Source organism: Anolis sagrei, chromosome 3 (assembly GCF_037176765.1).
Source record: "Anolis sagrei isolate rAnoSag1 chromosome 3, rAnoSag1.mat, whole genome shotgun sequence".
NCBI lineage: Eukaryota > Metazoa > Chordata > Lepidosauria > Squamata > Dactyloidae > Anolis > Anolis sagrei.
Window position 1 is genome coordinate 192,184,446 of NC_090023.1, and position 26,654 is coordinate 192,211,099.

The window sequence follows — 26,654 nt, forward strand, 5'->3', positions numbered from 1 at the left end:
GGGATATAGGGCAGTGTGGAAGGGCCCTCAGAGTGGATCCATGCTGAAGACTTAATACAGTTTGACATCACTTTAACTGTGGTGTATATGATGAATACACCACAAATCAGGGATAACATCAGCTTATCAGACCGTGCAAGGAAGACAAGAATGAATGCGACATTAACATACGGACCCCTTATCTGTATGAGAACTGTAGAGTTACAAGCCCTTTAGCTTTCTCTGCCAGAGTCCTGATGTTTCATCACACAACAAACCCCAGGATTCCATAGGATTGAGCCATGGCAGTTAAAGAGGTGTCGACCTGCATTAATCCTATAGTGTAGAACAAACCTTCATCTCCTTTTTTGTTCCACATTCTCTGTTTACAGAACAGGTATAGGGGCAGGCACATTTGGTCTGAGTAAGATGGTTTTCTTGTCAAAGGGATAGTCTAATTTATAGTATGTTCTCCCTAGTTGCTGTGATCTGTATATTTACATCCCACCCTATTTTCAATGATCTCAGAGTGGTTAACTTTTTTCCCTATCAAACAGATTAAACTATTTATTTCCCTTCTGCTGCTCTACACTATATTAATTGTATTGATTGGTTGATTTTAAATAGTTATATCCTTCCTTATGTTCATAAATCTCAGGGTGGTTTACAATAAAATACACTTGAAACAATTAATAATAACAATAATTTTAAAATATTAAAATATATTAAATGAATTATCAATTAAAAACGTAATTTAAAACTGTTTAAAACATCCACTGGAGTTTCAGGGAATTCTCTGGAGTATCAGCAAAACTCCAGGGTAATGTGGACAGCTGGACTAGCTGTAAATGTGAATCCCAAAAAGTTGCAGATTCATAAGGTTATCTTATGAATTCATAAATATATACAATCCCAAATAAGTAGTGATAATAGAGAGCAGTAGGTTTCTCCCTAGAAAATGGAGGGTTAAAAGATTAGCTAGGAAAACCAATTGTTACAAATGTCAACAAATGGACAAAAGGATTTAATCAAGAGGTGAAAAGTGTGTGAGTAGTGTATACAGTATACATTTATAATGGTTTGATTGTCATCTGTCCATCCTACAAGATCAAGGGATAAATAAGTAGATAAATCACTTAAAAGTTTTCCTCTGCAGAACAGGGGAAGATCCAGTTAAAGTCAAACTGTGGCATAGTTATGTTCCCAAGTTTGGAAGAGATGGGAAAGAAACTACTTTCTGATTGCATAGTTGCAATTGGGGAGGGAAAAAAAGATTTGAAAATTACAGGCAGAGAGGTAGATTAGTTAAGGAGTGATATTCATACATTTTTACCCGTGCCTCCCTACTTTTTATCCACTGCACATCTAAGAGCCATATGTATTACCCAAAATAGTTACCTAAAGCAAAGAGGTAAATCAGGTCAGAGAGGAATATTTGGATTTTTGTGTCACTGCCTTCCTTATGTCTGCCCTACATCTAATTGCCATCCACACTCCTTAAAATAAGTACCCGAGACCTTGAATGTTGTCAGCCTGTTCAGTGCAGATAGGACAAAAGACAAGAGACCTTGAAGTAGAGAATACAAAAAGTGTGAATACATTACTTTAATTTTTTTCTTATCCACTCTCCAGATAAGGTGTTAGCCATCTTCGAAAGCACCTAATCTTATGTTTAGACTTGAGTCTCATCTCCGGAATATCTCATTATGTAGAAAAGGTAAAGGTAGTCCCCTGACATTAAGTCCAGTCATGTCTGACTCTGGGGTGTGGTGCTCATCTCCATTTCTAAGCCGAAGAGCCGGCGTTGTCCATAGACACCTCCAAGGTCATGTGGCCGGCATGACTGCATGGACGTATATGCAAATACAGGTATTCCAAAATCCAAAAGTATACAAAATCAAAATCATTTCTGGTCCCTAGCATTTTAAATAAGGGATATGCAGCATCTTGTTCTGCAATATATTTTTTTCTAAAATGCTGTGTTCTTTATTATGCAGCATCTACATCTAACTCCCCACAAATTACTATGCTCTCAAGCAAAGTTGATATAATTGCCGCCTGCCAATCCCTGCAACTATTCTCAGTCTTCAGCCATTTGTTGTACTACAGAAGATTGTGGTAGGGAGGTAATTTTGCTCACTTTGGTTTCACATGGACTTTAACAGCCTTCTTTGGAAAGAAATGCTATATGGGTAGAGCAAGACCCTGTAGTTAAAAAATAGCAACATTTTGAAATTCTGTGAGAGGTGCATAGACTTCTAAGTTCAAGTTCATCAACAGAGTACAGCATTAAAAAAGAAATGATTTTATTATATTCCATATTTTCATGCTTGAAAGAATATTTAATGTTAGAAGAAACTTTAAGATGCTTGAAAGCAATGGTTTCTCTATTACATTTGTGGATCTTGACTCTGATTTAGCAGACTGTGTTTGATAGGTAAAACTAGGCATACAGATACGTTGTGAAACTTGGAATCTTACCAGTCAATTAAACAGTACATCTAAAAACTGATAACCATTTCTTAATATCAGCAGTTACCTGACTGCTAAAATAGGTCAAAATTAATAATGAATTATTAAAGGTTATTCACTAGAAGGCTGTATACCTCCTGTGTCCCCCCAAAGGTGAGAAAGGCAGTATATAAATAAATAAATAAATAAATAAATATATTAATCAGAGAGATTAATGTTTACAAATATCATGTATACCACAGTCTATGTAAATAAAAATATAATGTTCATTTGTGGGATTAACATAACTCAAAAAACACTGGACAAATTGACACCAAATTTGATCACAATACACATAACAGGCCAAGTGACCATCACTTATAAAAACATTGAAAAACACAGCAGAAGAGACTTTAAAAGCCAAAAAAAAAAATTACAAAGCATTCACAAAACCACATATATACACAAACACACATATATACACATATACACAAATATATATACACACATATATGCATATAAACACACACAAACACATATACACAGACTGGGCCACAGCAACATATGGCAGGGGACAGCTAGTTAGATATAAATTCAAGTTTTAAAAATAGTTATAACAGATGGTTGATTTCCAGTTATATCTTCATATGTAAGCCACTAATAAGGAGAGCATATAAATATCAGCATATCTTCCCATATAAGTTAGGGATGGCACAATCTTGTATATGTTTACTCAGAACTGGGTTTAATAAGATATATAAGAATAAGACCCAAGTAAACAAGAACAGGTTCGCATCCACACAGTCAAAACTTATATTATCTTTAGAAGTCACACTGCAAACAAAAGTCACAGTAAGCCGATGTACAGTTATGTTAGAAGTTCATTTTGATTCAGTCTGTGCTTAGGTCATCCATCTCTCTGTATATGGAGAAAAGATAAAGTGTTTCAGAATTGCTGAAAAAAAGATAGCAGGGCTATAAACACCACATTTCTTGTGAAGAACAACCATAATTTTCTGCCTAATAATCCATGCCCAAACAGAATTAATGGTTTCTTTGGGATACCCTATAAATTTGAGAAACAATAGTACTTGCCACAATCATGCTTGTGAATCACTACACAGAGTGTCAAGTTTAACAACAAAGACGTTTTATATTTCAGTCGAATATGGGTGAAAATATCAAAATCAAAATATCTTCTGATGGAATAATGCTTCTATCAAATCCCTCTTGGCCAATAAGAATTTCTTTTTAAAAGTTATAAAATGATGTTTATTGTTTTATTTTACACTTTATTATCTGAATGTGAAACAATGAGCAGTTCAGTAGTGGAGTGTGGTGGAGACTCCTTCTGTGGTGGTTTTTAAATAAGCTGGATGGCCATTGTGATCTCTTTCAACTCAGTGATTTTATGAATGGCAATATCTTTGTTTTGAAATTCTGTATCAAATAAAAAGATATATCTTTTAAAAAATGAAATGAAAAAATAATTTGCAGAGTGGGTTGTCATCACTTTTAACACAAGCTTTCCAATCTGGAACCCAAAATATGTAGCTGATCATAAGCTCCTACTCTCCCACATTGATAATAGGAATGTGGTTCAGCTTTTTTGGTAGGTGCCATGTTGCAGAAGAGTTTATTGAACCTTTCATGGTGTGATAGTAGAGAATCGTGTTCCACAAATTCTGCTTGTCCAGTGCTGTTGGACTTCAACTCCTAGAATCCCCAATATTAGCCCAGGTAGCTGAAGCTTCTGGAAGTTGAAGTCCAGAATACATTCAGGACTAGAATTTGGGAACCACTGGTGTAAAGTTACTTCTGTTGTTTATTCATTCAGTCACTTCCGACTCTTCGTGACCTCATGAACCAGCCCACGCCAGAGCTTCCTGTCGGCTGTCACCACTCCCAACTCTTTCTACAAATATGTATTTGCTATGACTTATGGGCTTTCAAGAGCCATCAGACCATAGTCCATTCTTCATATGTATGTATGACAGTATATATGTATGGACATTTTCAAGACATCCTCCATGGTCAGAAGATGGTATATTTTTAAAAAATGAGTTGTCTCTAAAGGAAAAAATATATAAGCAAACATTAATTGTGTGGTCATGGCATGCTTGCCATTATCTAACTATGTGTTTTCCCTTTTAGCGGATAAAAGTGATGGCTCTTCTCCAGATGACTTAAGTGATGACAGCAGTACCAAAACAAAGAGAAATAAGTAAGTCATGAAAATATATTTTTTAAAAAGAATAGCAATATCCTATAACTAGGGTTGCTGGTTTGGGACTACGTATTTCAGAACCTAAGGTTCCAAGATCAGCATCTGAGACCTAAGGATACTTTCACAGTTGTATGCAGTATGCGTTCAAATAAAAACAAATGTCTAATACATGTGAAACACACACAACATTGTTCTTGTCTTGATACCCTCCCCCCTCCTAAAAACAACATCCCTACCTATGGTATCTTTTTTACACAGTTCGAATTATGATGATTACTATATAGTATGCCATGTTGAAAAGGGAAAATGTATCCTTCAATCAGCTGGAATGGGCTGTTTTTGAAATCAGTAGCCCATTACTGGGTAATCCATTACTGAGTTATCAGTTTTGCAAACAGACATAACTTAAATCAAGGCATTCCAGGAAGCACGGATAGTGGTAACATACTGATATGATTATCCCAATGCCATGCTGCTGTGACACTTTGCAAATCTGTGGCTGCTCTGGAGATTTCCTTATCATTTTATTTTTGCAGAATCAACTTTGCAATTGCCATAAAGTTTAGGTTTTTAAAAAATAAAAATACATTTAATTAAACTGTTTTCAGTGGAAAGAGTAGAGAAGCACAAAGTGCCCCCTAACATCACTTTTGTAATGCATGGGTATGCTGCAGCGATGTGACACAATCAACTGTTATTGATGGATTTTGACAACTGAAAGCTGGGGATGACTTTGTTGTAGGGAGGTAGGAGACCAGCAATGGGTTGTACGTGATGTCATCACCATAGGTGACAGTCTTGCTTCTGTGCTGGCTTGCCACCTTAGTGCAATAAAGTCTGAAATGGGAAACAACCACTGAAGAGACTACTTCCTTCAGTGGAAATGGGATAAACCTCAGTGTTGCCTCCCCACGCACTTGTAAAACCTGTTCCAGAGGCTAGAAAACCCTTTCAACCCCATTTTTAAACTTTGCCAAAGACTGCCAATAATCCTGTAATGCAACTTGATTCTGTCTTCCACTGATGCTGTGCTGCCAGATTGAAGGTCATGCTGTGTTTCACCCAAACTAGGTATATTGTTTCCTTACCCTCCCCTCCATTTCTCAGCTTATTCTGCATAATGGTATATTTTTCCCTACTTCATTTTACTTTTTAAATAATTTAAAGTCTTAAGTTATTATCTGTTCAAAACTGGAAAATCTGTGAAATGTTGGATCTGTACAATCAGTTTTTAATTAACCCTTCATTAAAAAGAAAATCATGTTCATCTGCCGCCTTTGTCAGTGAAAGAGCTTTCTAGATTTCCATCTATTTCACGAACTATAAAAACTCTTTGTGGTTACTAGAAATTGGAGAAATTGGATTGAAGATTTCATAGATCATATTACAGAATATTATAATTTGAAGAGAATGAAAAAAGCTATTACAATATCCAAGTCACTATTATAATATGCACAGTGACAATTTGATGCCTTTGGAACAACTACTGTAATACCGTACAATACCCATTGTAGTATAATTTGAAAGTGAAATTATGTAATGCATTTATTGATGGCAAGAAGATAATATGTTGGACTTATATTGCTTTATGAGATAAAGCCGTTTATTAACTGAAAGCTGATTTTAGCATTTTTCCATTTCAGTTTAGGACCCTTTGAGAATAAAAACATATTTATATCCAGTGGTTTTTTTTTTCTAATCTGGTGCTAATGTAGTTCATTAATTTAATTTGATGTTCTGGAAGCTTTTGCCACTAAAATTAGATCACTTTTATGAAAATTTCTGAAACAGATGATTTATGAACAGTGATATATTAAACTACTTTTTGGAAAACAAGAATGGTAAGATATTTTGAGTTTATGTCTCTCAAATGTTTCCATTTTTGGCAAGAGACCAGAAGCAACCCAAATCAATATGCAGATCATGCAGGCATTTATTTTATTTGAGGAAGCCAATATCTAAGATTTCTTCAGAGTTGGATGGAATGCCACCAGTTCCAGAAACCAACTTTGCAAATTTGCATAGCATAGCTATAATTGTCTCAATCCAAGTATTGATCCCTAATAGAGAAGACCTATTGAATAAATAGAGCTTAGGAAGGCTCCATTATCTTGGTTTTGCATAGGCAAGTCTCATTATTCCATAGTTAAGCAAATCCATCAACAGAATCAATATGACCATTTGAATACCCCTTTTAAATTTATTACAGTAATCTCTCGCTACTTTGCGGTTCACTTTTTGGGGACTTGCTGTTTTGTGGTTTTTCCTTTCTGAGGCCAATGGGCCTCAGAAAGGGAGGCTAATGGACTTCAGAAAGGGAGGCTTGAGTGTGGGCCAGACCTGAGGTGTGGCAGGGAAAGCCTGCTGGTCACGAAGTGCAACCTACTGTAATACCACTGCCCCGGAAGTAGCTCCAGAGGCATTTATTGGGTGGACTCGCAAGCAGATGTGGGTAAGGAAGATTGAGGGCTAGACTGTGCATGCACATGTGAACACTTCTTATATATGCCCAATGCAAGTGGAGCGCTTTCCAAAAGTTACTGCTCAACTAAAGTAACTGAAGGATTTTGTTCATAAGGTAAAGGAAAGGGGTTATATCATGTATAAGTGTGTGGGGAGGGCTTATAAAGACTTAAAATAGTGTATAACTACTAAAATAATGTATAAATATTAAAATTAAGATAGCATCCCTACTTTGTGGATTTTCACTTTTCGCGGGTGGTCCTGGAACGTAACACCCACGATAAGTGAGGGAACTCTGTACTTTGTATGTCATATGAAATAATAGAACTCATTTAGGTGGATATGACTTTTGTTCAACAAATTGAGCAGTCCTCATGCTTGTTTGCCTTGTTCTCGACAAGAACGAAACAAATACAAAGAATTTAAAAAAGGAGGGGGTACCAGTTCTTCCTTCAAATGGCTTGGCAAGATGAAATAACCATGAAATTTAGGCAGCTAAAACACTTTAGGCTAACTCCTTCCATTTTATCCCAGGATTAGTCACTTTCCATCCTCCTTTCCTGACTAAACATATAGAAAGCCGATAACAGCAGCAGCTCATGCCCAGGAGGTTTTTGTTTGTAAATACAGTATAGATAAGAATATGTTATAACTTCACTGGCTCTGAAGACCTGTTCCCACCAGCAGGAAATGCCTTAAGAAAACATTCCCCACAAAGTCCACAAATTGGATAGCTTATGATGAAAAATCTTGTGCAAATAAACTATGCAGCTTCAGAACTTATTGACCATCAGAACTGACTGTCCTAATTGGAACAGGAAAGGAATTTCCTTAGGGTAAGACTGAAGAAGACTATTCCATAAAACAAATATAGTATTTCAGCACTATCTGACATTCAGTACAACCCTTCTTTAGAAATCTCCCTATACACATTTAGATTGTACATGGAGGATGAGGAGAGCACATTTGGTTTCCCTCCTTCATAGTTGTGAGCTCCATTCTCCAACTTTTGACATTCATATCAAGAGTCTGAAGGGAGATGTTTTAGCTGACAAGAATGGTTCCAAAGACTGTGAACTCAGTGTGATGCCATCTCTCAGTCACATGAAGGATTCAGCCAAATGCATGAAGATTCCCTCCTTCATTGGAGATAGTTCAACCATCTACTATCTGCAGTCCCATTCTCTAGGGATATACATTGACAATTTGATTGCATTGGAACAATTACTACAGTACTATACAATATCCATTTTAGTATCATTTGAAAGTGAAATAGGCAATAACAAATAATTCCTGCAATATTTTGCTGATCAAGAACACAAAAATTGTTCACAGTTCCTGCTCACTGTTTGCTTAAGACAGTAGTTCTCAAAGTGTACTCCACAGTGCCCTTCCTTCTTCCCCTATAAATTTTCTTCCTCTTTTCTGCTCCTCCCTCTGCCTCTCTTGCCCACAAAAGCCTTTTTTCCTTGTTTCCCTCACCCTAAAAGCCCCTTTTCCTCACATTATTTGTCACCCAGATCCTCTCCCCCACCTTGCTTGTTTCCAAAACCCTATTTCCCTCAACACTTAGGGAAGCTTTGATTGTGTATTTGCTGTATGGAAGAAGGGAGTTTGACTGGATGGCCCCTGTGATCTTCCACTGGAATATTGTTAAGTTTATGTTGGTCAAAAAGTTTGTTCATGTCTTTATATATATACACACACACACACACACACACACATTATATTGAATATAATATATTATATAAGATCCTTAGGGCTTTGGGAAAATTCCACTTCTTTTGCTGAAAATACAGCAGCTGTGTATATCTTCAGATTTAGAAAAAACATTTAGATACACTGTGCAGAAATGTGCACTGGTTTTATTGAATGTGCTGCTGCTGAGCTTGTAAATATATATTCCTATCTTTCATATATCTTACATTATTTAAGGCTCGAAGATCCTCAGAATGCTGAGCTAGACAAGGTCAAAGTGGAAGAGAAAAATGTGAAAGCACCAGAACATCAGATTATGCTTCCATTGGAAGAACGCATTACACATTTTCGAGATATGCTTCTAGAAAGAGGGGTAAGGTCGGATTACCTTGATTCCAGTAATTTATGAAACCATGATATAATCTCAGTACTTGTATAATGAGTATGTTGCAACAGTCTACTGGTTCCTGCCACTATTTTAATATTTCTTTCTTATCAATATACTGCCACTGAATGTTTTTGTATCACCTCTATTTGTTGTAGAAAAGGCTAGATAGTGTAAAGGATGCAGTATGAATGTGATTTATGTCCGAGACCCTAAAATCCGTCTACAGCCCGATTCTATATATATATATTTGCTTACATTTTACTCCATCCCTGTCTCACAATAAATGTAGATGTAAATTTCAATTCGTATAATGTGTTTATTTAAAGACTATATAAAATATGATTGATATCATTTAAGAAATTATTGCATTTTTATCAAGAAATAATAATAATCAGAATACTACTTTGGGGCAAATAAGCGTAACTCATGGAATTGATCATTGTTGGTTGATCATGGCAGTCCTCATCTACTTTGTCTTTTGTTTTACAAACTTGTTTTCAGCTTTAACATTTTGGTTATATAGATATGTCAGTTTACAAATGGAACACTGGTGGATGTCCCTTAGGGTCCCTTAGGTTCTTCTTAATTCAGTGCAGTGGTACTTGATAAAGAAGCAGTCAAACCATTCCTGGTTTTAATTTGAACTTTAAAGAAACTATTCAAGATTCAACTATTCAAATCTCTTTTGAGGATAGAAAGTCAGCACTTTGGATAGCTAATTTAAAAGTGAATTAGAAACTGGCACTGCCATGGAAGCCATTAACCACCACTTATGTGTTGTCTCCCTGGAACAAAACTCAATGTTGATGTGGTCAGTTTGGCTTTCCTACCTTCAGTTACTTTCATGACTTTGTGGTATCCACTTCACCATGATGTAATAACATACAGTTGCATCCTGTATGGAGTCTTTCTCTGGCCATTACCTATAACTGAATAAGCTTTCAGTGGCCACAATTTACTTCATTTGCTGCAATGGATTTGGAGATATAGTTGGTATACACAACCACATACACACACCCACACACACTGAATAAGCTTTCAGTGGCCAAAATTAACTTCATTAGTTTCAAAGGATTTGAAGATGTAGTTGTTATAAAGAATACACACACACACACACACACACACACACATGTATCGCCCCTGCTTTCAAACTTCATAAACATACAAATATTGTTTTTCTTCTCTAATCTTGAGAATCATTTTTTTGCTATTTTAGTCTTGCATTTTCACAGATAGTTTGATTTGGAAATATTTCCTAAAATGATGTGCCCCATTTTTTCATATGTATTACTCTATCAAATATTGTTATTATTGGTTCAGGCATTTCTGTAGCTCAAACATTGACTTAGAGCTAGATTTATATATGTGCAACTAAGCTGTTGGAAGCAAACTTCCTCTGCACTTCACTTCCTTTCCATAGCAACATTTCAATATCTCCCTTCAAAAATGCATAGGATACCTTCATGAATTAGCTGTACAGTAGATTCACAGTATATCCATTCTACAGGGTCTCCCAACTATTTGCATAGCATTTGAGAGTGTTGTTGTGTTTAACTAGAGGTCTTTACCCACTGATCTAATTGCATGTGCTTAATTCTAAATCCATTGTAGTTTCATCATCCTTGTTAAACTCAATCTTTAGAAAATTCTGTGTCTTTCTTTCACATATTCCTTTAGGTTTCTGCATTTTCCACATGGGAAAAAGAGCTACACAAAATAGTATTTGATCCCCGTTATCTTCTGCTGAACTCAGAAGAACGTAAGCAGGTTAGTTTGTTAATTTATTTCAAGCTTTTATATTAGCGACCCAATACTGTAGTTTTCTGTGTTTGTGTCTAACAGGTATTAAATAGTAAAATACAGTTCTGAAATACATCACAGAACAAACATGTCCAAGAATTATGAAGGAAAAAACAGATGAATTTATTCAACAGTGGGTCTAAAAGGTTGAAATAATCAATGGGCCTAAAAGGTTAAAGTTCAGATTACAAATTTTGAAAACCCTATATAATTGTTTCTAAAGTTTCTACATGGCATCAAAATGACAATAAAGAAGATATGAAGCGAGCCTTCCCAGGGCAGCATTTCACCGTAAATGCTACAACAAAGAAGACTTGCCACTTAATACTTCTCAAGAATGATTGTTATCCTTCAATTCAGAGACAATTTACAATTTTCTTTTAAACTCTGGTATAGAATAGATTTATGATAAATGTGGCATCAAAGTGGCAATCAGAAAAGTCTGCTTCTTTGTTGTAAAGCTAAACTGGGAGAGAGGAAGCTTAGATGAAAAGTAAACAACAAATACACATTGATAAAGCACATTTAATGCAAGGCAATCTAGCCATTAAACTTGTAAGTGCCTTTCAAAACTGGCAATTTCTGATTGGATTTCTTCACTGAATGAATATGTGTGGTGAGGAATTACATTTTGGCAGCAAGCCTGTCCTCAAACTATATTGAACCTGGTCTGATGGAGCTCCAATGTAATCAGTTCTATTTTGTTTCGTCTAGTCTGTTTTATCTTGGCTGTTGTATTTTATGATGCTCCTATTTTAATATGTTTTGTTTTATGGATTGTTTTTGGTTTTATGTCTTGTGGACATCTTGTCCCATTTGTAAGCCATCCTGAATCCCTTTGGGGAGATGGTGGCGGAGTATAAGAATAAAGTTATTATTATTATTACTACTAGTAGCAGTAATAATAGTAGTATAGTGGAACCCCCACGTAAGAGCGTATCAACTTAATAGAATTTTGAGTTAAGAACTGTTGTCCGACCCGGGTTTCAATTTGACATAAGAGCAGTGACATAAGAGCGAGCTCCAGAGGGAGTGCTAGCTCAAGAGTACAGGGCTTGGGAGCAGCCTCCAGGCCTCATGCCTCCGTGCCTCATGCCTTGTGCTGTTGTTCACTTTGAAACATTGCTGTTTGCTTTGTTCTTGTCTGCTTTGAGAAACTTTGAGTTAGTTGATTTTATGTGGTTTTATTCCTGGTATGTTTTACTTCATGAATTGAGAGAGGGAGGCTGGAATGAGTCCAGTACGAAGAAAATGATGCTTCTGCCTCTTCACTTTGTGCTTTGTGCATCCTTGCCACAACTTTGCACTTCTACCATTTTAAATGTGATCTTTCTTTTTTATTGTTCCATGTGAATGTGTAGGTTTTGCCTCGTTGTTACACTGGCCAACACACATTTTGTTGCCTCAAAAGTGTTTCCTTACCACAGCTTTGTGCTACTATTGTAAAGTTTCTTTTTATTGTTCCATGAAAATGTGCATTTATACATGATTATAAAGTACATTTTCTTTTTTATAAACACATAACAAGAAAATGGGGGTGGATTAATAGCATTTAATGCATTACAGTGGGGAAATTCACTTTGAGATCAGAGCATTAGAGTTAAGAGTTCAGTCACAGAACAAATTAAACTCTTAAGTCAAGGTATCACTGAATACAAGACCCCCAGTGGCGTAGTGGGTTAAACCGTTGAGCTGCTAAACTTGTTGACCGAAAGGTTTCAGGTTCGAATCCAGGGAGCAGCTTGAGCTTCTGCTATCAGCCCCAGCTTCTGCCAATCTAGCAGTTCGAAAACATGCAAATGTGAGTAGAGCAATAGGTACTGCTCTGGTGGGAAGGTAATGGCGCTCCATGCAGTCATGTTGGCCACATGACCTTGGAGGTGGCTATGGATAACACCGGCTCTTCGACTTAGAAATGGGGATGAGCACCAACCCCCAGAGTCGGATATGACTGGACTTAATGTCAGGGGAAAACCTTTACCTTTACCTTTTTTCACTGTATATGACAAGGTCAGAGGAAACACAGAATATTCAAAAGCTCAAAGCAGAATTATATCCATGTAGCATTCCCTTCATTTTTTCCTCACAAAGATTCTGCAAAGCTTTTCTACTACAGGTGTTTAAAGTTTGAACATTTAAGTTCACATCTGTTGGTGGTCACATTTTTAAATAGACACTGGAAGTGTTAAAAGTATACTCCCTTCCTTTTGCCTAGTGCCTATTAGTTGGAAATGTTATTATTTAAAACATGTTCACTTTATGTTTAGGAGGCCTTGGAATAAAGGGATAGGTTATGTAAAGCTATTGCAAGTGAGAGCTTGTGACTGTTCTTGACAAAACATGAGAGATCCAAAGATGCTCTTCTATTCCCAAATGAGATTCCACTAGAAGTTGAAAGCTTCTTGTGTGAGAAGAAGGATCTGTTTTGATTCACCATCTTATGTAAATTCAGACCCCTTTGTGCCCACTGACATTCTTAAAAGTAACACAAAAGTTGCAGCAAATGCAAAAATTGCAGTACGAAATCAAAAAATGTGTTGGCCTTTGGTAAAGATGGGTAGCATTTTAGGGTACAGTTGTAAGTATTTCAAAACTGAATAAATGATCTACTTAGAAGAAGACTTTCTGAAGCAAAGGGAATGCTCTGTTTCTCTTCAGTAATTCAAGCACAAGGGCACAGCATAGACCTTGCTTTAACCAATCAAACTTTATTATGCCTTTCATTTATCAAGCTTGTACATGATATAGTAAAATTACTTAATGAAGAGTCGATAAAGCCTATACTATAGATATTAGCTTTGAAACATTGGTGACATGGGCCTCATTTGCGGGATATATTGCATACGTTAAGGGAAATGACTACACAAAGCAATTTTCACCTTCTCCTTATAAAGATTAAAGTTGTGTTCATAGTTATGGAAGGGAAAAAAAAGCTAATATCAAATGAAGACCTCTTACGAAATGTTATAAATGTTGTTCTTGTGATCAATTGGAAAGATATATATTGCTGGATTAATGCCATTACCTTTTGTAAGTCTTACCTTCAGACAGCCACTGTGTAAGAAGTTAAAAATAGGTATGGGAACAATCTTACAGAAAGCTAGTTTAGCTAAATTGTCATAGGTGAATTGTGATGCTTTATTTTTGTAGGATTTTTAAAGATAGATTTCTCTAGATTGTTGTAGGTTTTTTGGGCTGTATGGCCATGTTTTAGAAGCATTCTCTCCTGATGTTTCACCTGCATCTATGGCAGGCATCCAGAATTCTCTAGAATTTGAATGGTGGATGGGGAGACATTTTCTAGAAAATGCAGAATATAATTTGCTTATTATATGAAACAAGATAATAAATTTGGGTACATGGATTCTAGACTATAATGGAGTTAATGTGAAGCCCATGACATATATTTTCCAGCATCTATAGTTCATATATTGAGATGAAGATCAGAAGACTAAGGCACCTTCCACACTGCCATATAAAATCCAGATTATCTGCGTTGAACTGGATTATATGGCAGTGTAGATGCATAGAATCACTTCAAAGATAATAATGTGGATTATCTATTTTGATAATATGGATTATATGACAGTGTAGAAGTGGAAACCGAATGGGAATGTGGAAGCTGTTAAAGAATGTTTAGTTGGTTTATGAGGTGCTGGAAGGATTTCCAAAAAGATGTGGACATAGATTCAATGAATGAGCACTGTCAACATTGGTTACCATACCAAGAATCGATGATACATGATTAATTTGAACCCATAACAGTAGTTTTGCATGCTAAGATAGAGTAATCTTGTATACTGAAATGCCCAACATGTCTTTAAAGTATGTGGCTTATGGAGGCCCCAGTGACGCAATGGGTTAAATGGGTCAGCAGTTCAAATCTGGGAAGTGGGTTTTTTTCTTCTTTTTTTCATGTCAGGAGCGACTTGAGAAACTGAAAGTTGCTTCTGGTGTGAGAGAATTGGCCATCTGCGAGGATGTTGCCCAGGGGATGTTTTCATGTTTTACCGTCCTTGTGGGTGGTTTCTCTCATGTCCCCGCATGGGGAGCTGGAGCTGATAGGGGGAGATCATCTGCTCTCTCCCTGGATTCAAACCTGAGACTTGTCGGTCTTCAGTTCTGCCGGCCGAGGGCTCCTTGGGAAGTGGGGTGAGCTCCCATCTGTCAGCTTCGGATTTTCATGTGGGGGCATGAAAGAAGAAGACTCCCTCAGGGATGGTAAAACATCCAGGTGTCTCCTGGGCAACATCCTTGCAGATAGCCAATTATTTCACTCCATAAGCGACTTGCAGTTTCTCAAGTTGCTCCTGACACAAAAAAGAAAAGAAAAGAAAAGTTATGTGGCTTCATTCTTATAGTTAAAAGAAGAGGAATCTCTTGAATCTCACATTCTAAAAATAGGCTTATATTCAAACCCTTAATATTATCTTGAAATAATATTTTAATATTTAAATGTTATCTCACTGCTAGAAATTCTGAGAATTTCTATTCCGATCCTATTGTTTGACAGATTATGAACCATTTGTTATTTTTCCCCAAGTAAATAAAGGATTTGAAATGTGCGAGTTTACCACTCTTTGCATTCCAGAGTCCTTTTTACAAATAAAAAGAAGCCGTCTCCTGTATTTTTCTTACATGTTTTCAGATTTATAAGCAAGACAGCTATGAGCTTTCAGAGGATTTTCTTGCTAGCAAAGCAAATGACTAAGCAGAGCCCTTTCATGGCTTCTTTTGATTAAACACAAACTCTCCTTCTGCTTTTTCACTTTGCAATTATTTATTGATCATTATGTCCCAACAGATTGGTATCATCCCAGCCCACAATCCTGACAGCAAAGAGATAAATGAAATGGGCAAACTTTTATGTCTTGAAATAGCATTACTCAGATAGTGGGAGAATGAACCATTTATTAATTTTAACTCAATGTGTCCCGCCATTTTTGATCACATGAAAACCTGTTTCCTGTAACTTTTAAATGTGCCTCATACAGTATTACTCCTTGGTACTCTGAGAAAAGGTGGGGAGTAAGATCTACCAGATATTTTCCCCCCCTATAAAATACAGTTTTGGTAAAAATAATTACTATAAATATTGGCTACACTATCAAAAATATATCTTTTATTGCTGTTCTAGGAACTAGAATTGAGCTAGGAAACATACCGTTCAAAAACATACAAGTGTGAATAGATCAATAGTTACCACTTTAACAGCGCTCCATACAGTCATGCTGGTCACATGACCTTGGAGGTGTCTACGGACAATGCCGGCTCTTCTGCTTACAAATTGAGATGAGCACCACCCTCTGAGTCGGATATGACTAGACTTAATGTCAGGGAAACCTTTTATCTTTTTTTTTTTTGGTGGGGGGGGGGGGAGTAGGCATTTGCATCAAACACAGATCTCTGTAAAATCCCCAAAGATGATAATCTGTCCCTAGATAGATAGTTGGGTAATAAGAACTACTAGCACAATGTATTAACAATGCCTTTGCAGTAGATTTTGAAATCTAGCTAGAGACACTTACTTTACTTACTTACTTACTTACTTACTTAGGCGATCCCTCGTAGTCCGAGGACGATGGTCCTCCAAGTTCGGTGTCTTGGGGGTGGGTTCGTAGGTGGCTGTGGAGCCCTATTCTTGACCTGCATCTTCTCCCACAGTGAGGGCATTGGTTTCCAGGTGGGAGGTGGTCTCAGTCGGGGCTGGCTTGACACGCCTTCCTCTTGGCACATTTCTCTCTTTCACCCTCCATTCGTCCCTCTTCAAATTCTGCAGCACTGCTGGTCATAGCTGACCTCCAGCTGGAGCGCTCAAAGGCCAGGCCTTCCCAGTTCTCAGTGTCTATGCCAGAGTTTTTTAGGTTGGCTTTGAGCCTATCTTTCAATCTCTTTTCCTGTCCACCAACAGGAGAGACAGCTAGAGACAATAGCCCATCAGAACTCATTAGCCTGGTACATCTAATCTGCTGGTACAAAATATAAACATATGCTTCTGAGCATCAAATTATCACATGTTCTTGTCTTGCAGAGTCACATTCATTTTATTGCAGACCTTGAAAAAGTTACTTGCTTAGATTACAAGGTTCACTGACCATACTGGCTGGAGAATATACTAGGAGCCATGTCTTTGCAAAGCAACTGGTCTAAGGTCTTGGGGTTTGGGACCATATCAATCTATATCCCTGAATAGTAATGGTATATTTTTCCTTCATTGGCCAATTCCAGTCATCTTTAGAGGATTTCTCTTCTATATAACTTTCTTCATAAAATGTGTATTTTGTGAGCACAGAAAGTTACATTATACCAGGTTCGTCAGTTGGTCTAGCTATCTCATTTCTATCTGCACAAATAAGCCTGAGCTATTCAGGATTTCATACTTTTTTCCCCTAAATTCAGTTTGGATTGTGTCTGGGACCTTCTGCTCACCATCACAAGCTCTCCCACTTAACCTTCCTATCAAATTATTATTCTCCTTCATAAATGCTGTTTCTGAAAATATGCTCTTTTGAGTCACTTTGATGATTTTTGCAATTAGTCTTCTAGGCCAATGGGTTTTTCAATTCATCATGCAAGTGTATGAGTCAAGCAAATTGTGGTGATGCAATTATTCAGGAAGCTGCTTCGTTATGGTTTCAGTCCATGATTTGAACACTTCACAATAGCATCCGTGCTGTACTTTTAACCTCTAATTAGCTAGAACATTAGGTTATTTGCTGCAAAGCACACACATCAGATTCTTTTCCTGTCCAAAAGCATATAGTTCACATTAGTTAGGACAACCATCCAGCTGATTCCTCTCCAGCATCTCCACAAGAAGGCAGATATACTGGAACTAAGTGGATCAAATTAGATTGTGAATTGAACTTTCTCTCTTGTGTTACTGGCATTTTGTCTTCATCTCACACATCAATTACAATGGAAAGGTCACAGCAGATTAACAAAGATTACTCTACAGATATAAAAGGAATAATATCGTGAGCCTTGGGGATCATACACAATGAGTACAAAGGCACACGGAACAAAAATGGTCTTTATGAAAGCAATTTGGTTTTGTAGCCTGATATTACCTGTCAATTCAATTATGGTTAGGTATGATCAAGAAGTACACAACTGCCTCATTTACATACCTACCAGAGATTTGCTGAAGTCCCTTTATGAATATATAAGGTGAAATATGACTCATTGAGCGCGGTATTCTATTATTCAAATGACAGCATCTATTTCAGGTCTCCCCATCCCCCGGGAGTGCATCTACACTATAGAATTAATGCCGTTTGACACCACTTTAACCGCCATGTCTCAGTGCTATGAAATCCTGAAATTTATAGTATGGTAAAGCATCAGCATTCTTTTCACTAAGAAAACAAAGGATCTTGTAAAACTATGAATCCCCCATGATTCCATAGCACTGAGCCATGAGAATTAAAGAGGTGTCAGGCTACATTATTTCCACAGTGTAGGTGTATAGTCAAGCAGATATAGGGTATGCATAAACTACAGGAACAAAATATTTGTTTCCTTACCCATTCATTTCTTAAGACAAAACTTCACACAGGCCGGCTGCTATATACACTATCTACTGAGTAAGACTGGACAATGGGATATTATATTACTCTTATATTATTGGAGAACTATTACAAGGGTTCTTGGGTGGCAACACAGCAACAGAAAAGGTAGTGTATCCCTGTGAGTAGGACCCATTTTTAAAAGTAATGTGCACAAAAGACCATCCCTTGGGCCAAATGTGCCCTCCACCCAAGCTTATCGAAGCAGGTCTTTACTTCTCGGGGTGCATCCATACAGCCCCTTAGAAGCAGGAGCTCCCACTTCTTTAAGAGGGGTGTCCAGACAATGCCTCAGGTAAACACAAATGGTTTCAGGACAAAGCAGGGAAGCCAGATTAAACTAACCTGGGTTTGTCCACGTTGTAGTCCTCACCCCCTTCCACAACTCCAGGATTTCCTTCTCAGGTTGGTTACATACCATCCCAGGTCAACCTGGGATCCAGTCCTCTTCCAGCTCCTCATCCTCTCCCCCAAAACATACCCAATGGACTTGCCAGGCACGAAGGGCCTCTCCTGAGAACTGTGGAGTTGCTTCAAAATGGCACTGGAAAAGAGGGGCAAAAAGAGGGAAAATTCCACTCTTGCTCCTACAGTGTCATTATAAAGTGACTCCACAGTTCTCTGGAGAGTCCCTCCATGGCTAGCAAACTTGTGGGTTATGTTTTGGGGGAGGAGATGGGGTCTGGAAGGGGAGGGGGCTGCCATCCCACTCTTTGGGGCTTTTGGAAGCCTGAAGAAGCGAGATGGCTGTGTCCCAAAAAGTTCAGTACCCCGTTAAGGTAAAGGTTTTCCCCTGACATTTAGTCCAGTCGTGTCTGACTCTGAGGTGTGGTGCTCATCTCCATTTCTAAGCCAAAGAGCCAGCATTGTCTGTAGACACCTCCAAGGTCATGTGGCCAGCATGACTTCATGGAATGCTGTTACCTTCCCGCCAGAGTGGTACCTATTGATCAACTCACATTTGCATGTTTTCAAACTGCTAGGTTTGCAGTACCCCATTGGTCCCAAGCATTTCAGGAAGGCCCAAATTGAATGGGGTGTCAAATTAATTGATAACAAGCCAAGGAAACCTTGGTTTGTTCTAAATTAATTCATTTTTACTGGAAGCATCGTTTGGATCCCTCCGATAAAAACTGAGACAGGGATTGGTTTTTAGACCTGTCTGGATGGGCCCTTTGATTCTGACTGATTAGGGTCTGTTGATCCAGTTAATTGGGATGCAGCCAACTGAAAGCAATCTCCAGTGTGTGGAGGAATTGTGTTTCTGACTGTCACAATGAAGATGGCTTACAAGGGTTGAGTGGAAACATCAGCCTGCTGTGCTCTGATCAAGGGGAAAATGGACTCCTCTCATTTGCAGCAGCAGTTTCCAAATCAGGTTTGGGGAAGGAGTGCCAGGATATACTACTTAGTTAAGAGGATACTTAACTAAGTGGCTGATGTAGAAAATCAGCCATTATTTATTATTTTATTCCCAGCATAAAACTGCTTCTCAAAATAAATTATTTAAGTATGTTTTTAAATATTTGCAATTGCTATGGTCTAGGGCAGGCAGTTGGTCCTGGGACCGGTCATAGTCACCTCTCCCCTGTTTTAAAGTAATAGATGTCTGATATGATCACCAAAACTAACATAAGACAAACTACTGGTACTTTCCCTGATCCAATGAGTAAAGATTGCTTACTCATTGGATTGTGCTTTTAGTAATGATTCTGTACATCCAAAAGACAGAAGAAAATACAAAGATACATTGCATGATATAATGGTGCTGCTCAACATGCACACAAGACATCAGAGAAGGTAATCATTGAGTAAAGGACTGTGGAATCAATGCCCCCCACTCAAAGTTCACGATTTCCCAGCTGTGCTGTGTCCTAACCAAAAAGAAGAACCATTACAATTAAAAGCAATCCAACAATTTTTGGAGTGCCACATTTCTCCCAATCTTACTCAAATTGTTTCCCTTTGAATTGCCACATGCATCTCACTTCCTAAGGATATGTTGCTCAAGGTAATTTCCATGAGCTTCTTCATTCTTTCTATTATGTTTTAGGGGAAAAAACATGATAAATTACTAACCAGAGTATTTAACTGGTAACTGATTCAATAATGTTTCATTATATGTTCTCTCTCCACCCTTCTCTACTTAAGATATTCGAGCAATTTGTCAAAACACGAATCAGAGAAGAATACAAGGAAAAGAAAAACAAGCTACTACTAGCCAAAGAGGAGTTTAAAAAGCTGCTGGAAGAATCGAAATTATCACCAAGGTATGGAGTTGCTTTCTGACATAAATTCTATCTGAGAACTTTCCGAAGGAAGATGTTGGTTAGACCTGAATTTTACACAAGTGAAACCTACAGACTGTAAAATAAGGATGTGTTGTTAAATTAATAGATGAATACTTTGTTACATTAATAACATACCTTTTCTTCAAAGGTCTTGAGACATTCTTCCCACTCTATCTCTCAACAACCCTATGAATTTGGACAGAGATCGTATTTTTCCTAAGATCAACTGGTAGCTTTCATGGCTTAGTGATCCCCCAAAACCAGGTCTCTCAAGACCAGTCCAATGTTCTATTATATCATGCAGTTCATCATTTGTTCTTTGGGCAAACAGGAGGAAACCCTGCTATCACGAATAGTTTTCAGACAGGAATAGCTTGTGCCTTGACATATGCATCAAACAAAGACACATGCACCAAAGTCTAGTGTACACCTGCAACAGAATGAAGTTTTAAGGTCAAGTGGTTTACTTTCAGTTTTAATGCATCCTCACAAATATTGTCTTCAAGAAGTAGGTTAGCTAGGTGAACCATTCTAGTTCATCAAATTGCTTGGTGTATTCTTTTTTGTATCTAGATTTTTCTATTGTACATTTTTCACTGTAAACAGCTTTCAAGGAATGTACTATGGTTCTATTTGCACAAAATAATTAGACAGCCATGCATTCAGCAAACATTTGAAGGCACTGCAATGAGCTGCACCTTGATTTGGGAGATGAAGAAACTAGTCTTCCTGCCCCATTTCACCCAGTTTAGGACATACTTAGGTCAGATTGGGTCACTGCTAGTCACTTCTGTTTCTCAATTCTACCCTTTGAGATCCTACTTCTCTAATTTAGAAGAAAAATCTAAATTTTGTCCACTACTATTTGTATATATTTAATATGTACCCCATGTAGTAGGACCAATAAGTTTACCACCCACTAATTTGCAGTGATTTGCTAAAGTTCCTAAGCTGATATATATTTGTTGTCTAATTGCATAAAATAGCCTTAGCAGTTAAAAATCCATCACAATACTTTATTGTGCTTTTCAGTTAAGGATCAAGTTGCAGATGTGATTAGTATTTATAGTATGCTCAAGTACAATAAGTGTGCTTTTATTTTTTGTGTTGTAATGATGATGCTCGATCGGCAAAATCTTTTATGTGATTATTGTTTGACATAACCCATTTTATATACAAAAAGTTTGTATCATTAGCTCAGTGCTACAAACACAAGCTCTTAAATTGCTCCTTTTTGCTTCTCATATTTGTCTCTTTTTCATGAATGCTGCTGAGAAGCCAACAGTAAAACACACAATTCTTATTTATTGGTCTGTCATTTATAAATAATCCAGACAGTTTTCTTATTATAATTGGAGGTTCATATTACAGAGAATGAAGACCAACCATGAAAATGTAAAATGTTGAAGCTTCCCAGGCTATGCAGACTATATTTTCGGTTCTGATGTTGCCGTGATTATAAGCACTAACACAAAATCTAACTGCATAATCACCCTAGTGCAAATGATGTCAATTTTTTGAACTTCTAGCTCTAAGCTTTTTGTGGGTGGTAACATTCCAATTCAGCTTCCAATTTTCAGTTGCAGAACTTTTTAAGCCTATAGTTGTTATACTGGTTGCACAACCAGTTCTAGAACTGGTTAAAACAACCAGTTTCTCCAATCAAATTGTATCAAGTGCAATTGCATGCTCTCTTGACCAAAACTAACTCTCCAAATGCTCGACCTGAGGCATTTTCTTTTTGCTGATGTAAGCAATTTACTCTCACACAAGTCCTAAAGAATGTATGAATCCTGCAGCATGAAAAAGGACAGCCTAATATCCAGATGTACAAATGAAAGGCTACATGTCCTCTAGACCTCTAAGGACCTAGATTCCCACCTATTTACCGCTCTGTCCTTTTCTCAGGACCATGCAACATTATGTATTCTAAAATTGGTAGTGATATCATTATATCCTTATAACCCTGAACAATTGAGACAAATGTCAATGCAGACAACCTAATCTTGGTATATTTCAGGCAAGAAACACATTATTATGGAATATGGTCAACTGGAATGGGGCAAGCCCATTCACCAATCTAATATGTTCAAACTCATGAACATCCTTTCTGTAAGAAATCCTAGTGCTAGAGACTATCAATAGATCAATGACTTGAGCAACCTCAACCCTCCAAGATTTCGCAAATATACAGGAATTTGCTTACAGAGAAAATTCTCTCAAGTCTTCCATTTGTTGGTGAGGAAAAGCATCAGATAGTCTGTTCCCCATGCCAGCCACACATAGCACAATACACAAAATAACAGAGACACTGCAAGGTAAATGCCCTAATCCAATGCATTTCCTCTAGGGACCTGGAGATTACAGAGTGATGATCTGAAGTTCATCCATGTTATCACACAAGAAATCAGTGGAGGAATTAGTCAATCTCTCAGCTCATATCTGAAAAGCCACCACAACAGGGGGGAAGCCGAGATATTAAATGCATCACTCCCTGGGGCAAACCTGGGCTTAACAATGCTCACTCACACAAATAAATCCCATCTGGGAGATATCTGCAAAATAGACATTCCAATCAAGAAGGCATAAAATTCATGCTGAGCCTTCAAATCCTTCCTAATTTCTGGAGTAAGCCTGAATCTATGATGAAACCCATCATAATGAGGATCTCATTACATCAACATTCAGTCACTTTTCCTATAGATCTATATCTGGAGCTGCTGAAATGTTTTTTTGATAGCTCCATGGGAAAAAAATTCCATGCTTCCTATTTTTCAATTAGAAGCCAAAAGACATGTCACTTTGCTAAGCCTGACCAAAGTGTCTTTACAGCCCCGTGAAAGTAAATAAATCCAACATAAACTGCTGTCCTATTGACCCAGAGGTAAGTCCTACTGACTAGACATGCATAGGATTGTACTCCTGAAATAACCAGGTCACATTCTGCCAAATTAAGCTAAGGAAAATGTATTGTCTTAATTTTTGAGAATCCCATTTAATTCCTTTACATGATATAATTATTCACGAAGGTTCCTGAAATTGATATGATAGGCTATGTTGGGGGGCAGGTTCATTTGGGATGAGAAGCAAAGAAGATCAATGAGCATTTGAAAATCTTTATTTTGGTCTTTCATTTTCCATCATTGCAGCTGACAATATATGCAGTAACAGTTATTTCATCAGAAAAATATCATAGGAAAAACAGAAACATATATAATTAAGGACTAAAAAATAAAAGTATATTGGTAACTAGAGTTTTGTGATTATGCATTTTCTCTTTGATTATTTCTTTTCTGTCTTTCTCCCTCACTTCCAGAACAACGTTTAAAGAATTTGCAGAGAAATATGGTACAGATCAACGATTTCGACTTGTTCAGAAGAAGAAAGACCAAGAGCATTTTTTCAACCAGTTCATCCTTATCCTTAAAAAGAGGGACAAAGAGAATAGGATAAGGCTACGGAAAATGAGATAAAAAGGAAATCTGCCATACAAAGGGGAGTCAAATACTGTGCCGTCTACAGTGGAGGAAAGGAATGGCATGCATTTTATGTCATCTTTTTGAGTTTCAAATCCCAGCACTTTCAGGAAAATCCAGATAACCCCAAGAACCGCCACTGTACAGGAAGATTCTGTGACAGTACGTCCAAGGCTATACTGCAGGAACCTGTAGGATATTTCATTCTCAGAGACTTAATGTTTCATATTGAAGCTCTCTTTTGTACAACATTCGAGTTTGATGCATTTTTAATTACCATGATATGTCAATCCCTTAATTGTTTTAATTATGCAAATTCCTTGTAATATACACAAATTTGAAATCCAATGTGATTTGTAATTAAGCAGAAGCAGATGTCATCCATAATAACCTCGATACTTTTTTTAACCATTTAAAGAAAAAAATATATACAATGCAGTCCTCCTATGCACACTTACTCAGAAATAAGGACCCATTAAACTCATGGAAAATTACTTCTTGGTGACTATGCTTAGGACTGACCTGCACAACAATGTTTGGGCAGCTTTGTACATTAACAGTTCAAAAGGTTTAGTGGTACTGAGGATCTCATTACTCAATGTTCATAGGTCTAAGTCTAGTTTTCTGAGTAGTAGTAGTAATAGGGTATTAACTGTTAACCATAGTGAAGAGTGTGAAAATCTTGGCATAGTTTCCTGTAGAACAATGTATAAATCTTTTTAACAAATGCTTTGTAAGTAAATTATTCTGGATGATGGTCCAAGCACACCGAAAAAAGCAGCACTTCTCTATTAAAAGCTACTATAAAGAAGTTATTTTGTAAACCCATCCTACTAAAATTTGAGTTATTTTTATTGTATGCGAAGAGTTTGCATGAGATTAGTCTCATCTTTGTATAAACAAATATTTTAACTTTTTTTTAATTAATAAATATTTTAAGACTACTGGTCAGTTTATTTTCCATAATGTTTGAAACTAAGTCAGGAAAATATATCTGTTGGACATATTATATATCAGAGATGGTAAATGGTGATGCAAAGCATTAATGTTTTCATCCTGCACCAGCCTTCCCTAAGTTGATACTTCCCAAATATTTTGGAGTACAGTTTCCATCACTGATAACCATTGGTTATGCAGGCTAGAGCTGATGGGCATTATATTCAGTGGATTTAAAGAGCTAATGTGGCTGTTCTTAATAAGTGGGGTGCTTTGAATGATAAATAAAAATAACTATTTGGCTTGCCTACGTGTGGCAAGTATGCAGCAGGGAAGATTTTGTAAACTGAAGGGCTGGACCTTTGGTTCTTTAGGTTGACTAGTAAACAAAAAAGGGTAACATTAAATGAAGTTATTCTAACAATTCCATATTAAGCTTCAGAGGAGCTCTCATACATGGATGTTCTTCCTTGCAAAAGCAATTCCTTTCATACAAAAAACTGATACAACGGAATAAGATTAGTCTAAACCAGAGTTTCTCAAACCGGGGGTCAGGACCCCTGGGGGGTCGCAAGAGGGTGTCAAAGGACAGTATTTTCTGTTGGTCTTCGGGGTTCTGTGTGGGTAGATTGTCCCAATTCTAATGTTGGTGGGGTTCAGAATGCTCTTTGATTGTAGGCGAATTATAAATCTTAGCAACTACAACTCCCAAAAGTCAAGGTCTTTCCCCCCAAACTCCACCTGTGTTGACATTCAGGCATATAGAGTCTCCGTGCCAAGTTTGGTCCAGATCCATCATTGTTTGTGTCCTCTCTGGATGTAGGTGAACTACAACTCCAAATCTCAAGGCCAATGCCCACCAAACACTTCCAGTATTTTGTGTTTGTCATGGGAGTTCTATGTGCCAAATTTGGTACAATTTCATTGCTGGTGGAGTTTAGAATGCTCTTTGATCATAGGTGAACTATAAATCCCAGCAACTACAACTCCCAAATGAGAAAATCAACACCCTCCAACCCACCCAGCATTCACATTTGGACATATCAGGTATTTGTGCCAAATTTGGTCCAGGGAATGAAAATACATCCTACATATCTGATATTTACAGTACTATTCGTAATAGTAGCAAAATTAGAGTTATGAGTAGCAACAAAAATAATGTTATGGTTGGGGGTCACCACAACATGAGGAACTGGATTAGGGGGGTCAAAGCATTACAAAGGTTGAGAACCACTGGTTAGTTTGCTGATATATGCACATGAGTCTCAAAGCTTAAAGTTTAGTGCCAAAAGAAATGTATCATTTTGCAAGAATCATAGAATAAGAGACCACATGGGCCATCTAGTCCAACCCCCTGCCATGCAGAAAAGGTCTGTA

The 26,654-nt window shown here is 37.3% G+C and overlaps 1 protein-coding gene across 1 annotated transcript in view; it reads left to right on the top strand.

The window, feature by feature from the left end:
• The window catches only part of TCERG1L (transcription elongation regulator 1 like), a 226,277-nt gene extending 200,992 nt beyond the window's left edge, over positions 1–25,285 (top strand). Inside the window, exons 9-13 of the mRNA XM_060768650.2 lie at positions 4,585–4,654; positions 9,056–9,191; positions 10,884–10,973; positions 20,726–20,844; positions 24,182–25,285. Coding sequence (XP_060624633.2) covers positions 4,585–4,654; positions 9,056–9,191; positions 10,884–10,973; positions 20,726–20,844; positions 24,182–24,338 — 572 coding nt within the window. The 3' untranslated portion in view covers positions 24,339–25,285. The remainder of the gene's footprint in view (positions 1–4,584; positions 4,655–9,055; positions 9,192–10,883; positions 10,974–20,725; positions 20,845–24,181) is intronic.
• The last annotated feature ends 1,369 nt before the right edge of the window (positions 25,286–26,654 follow it).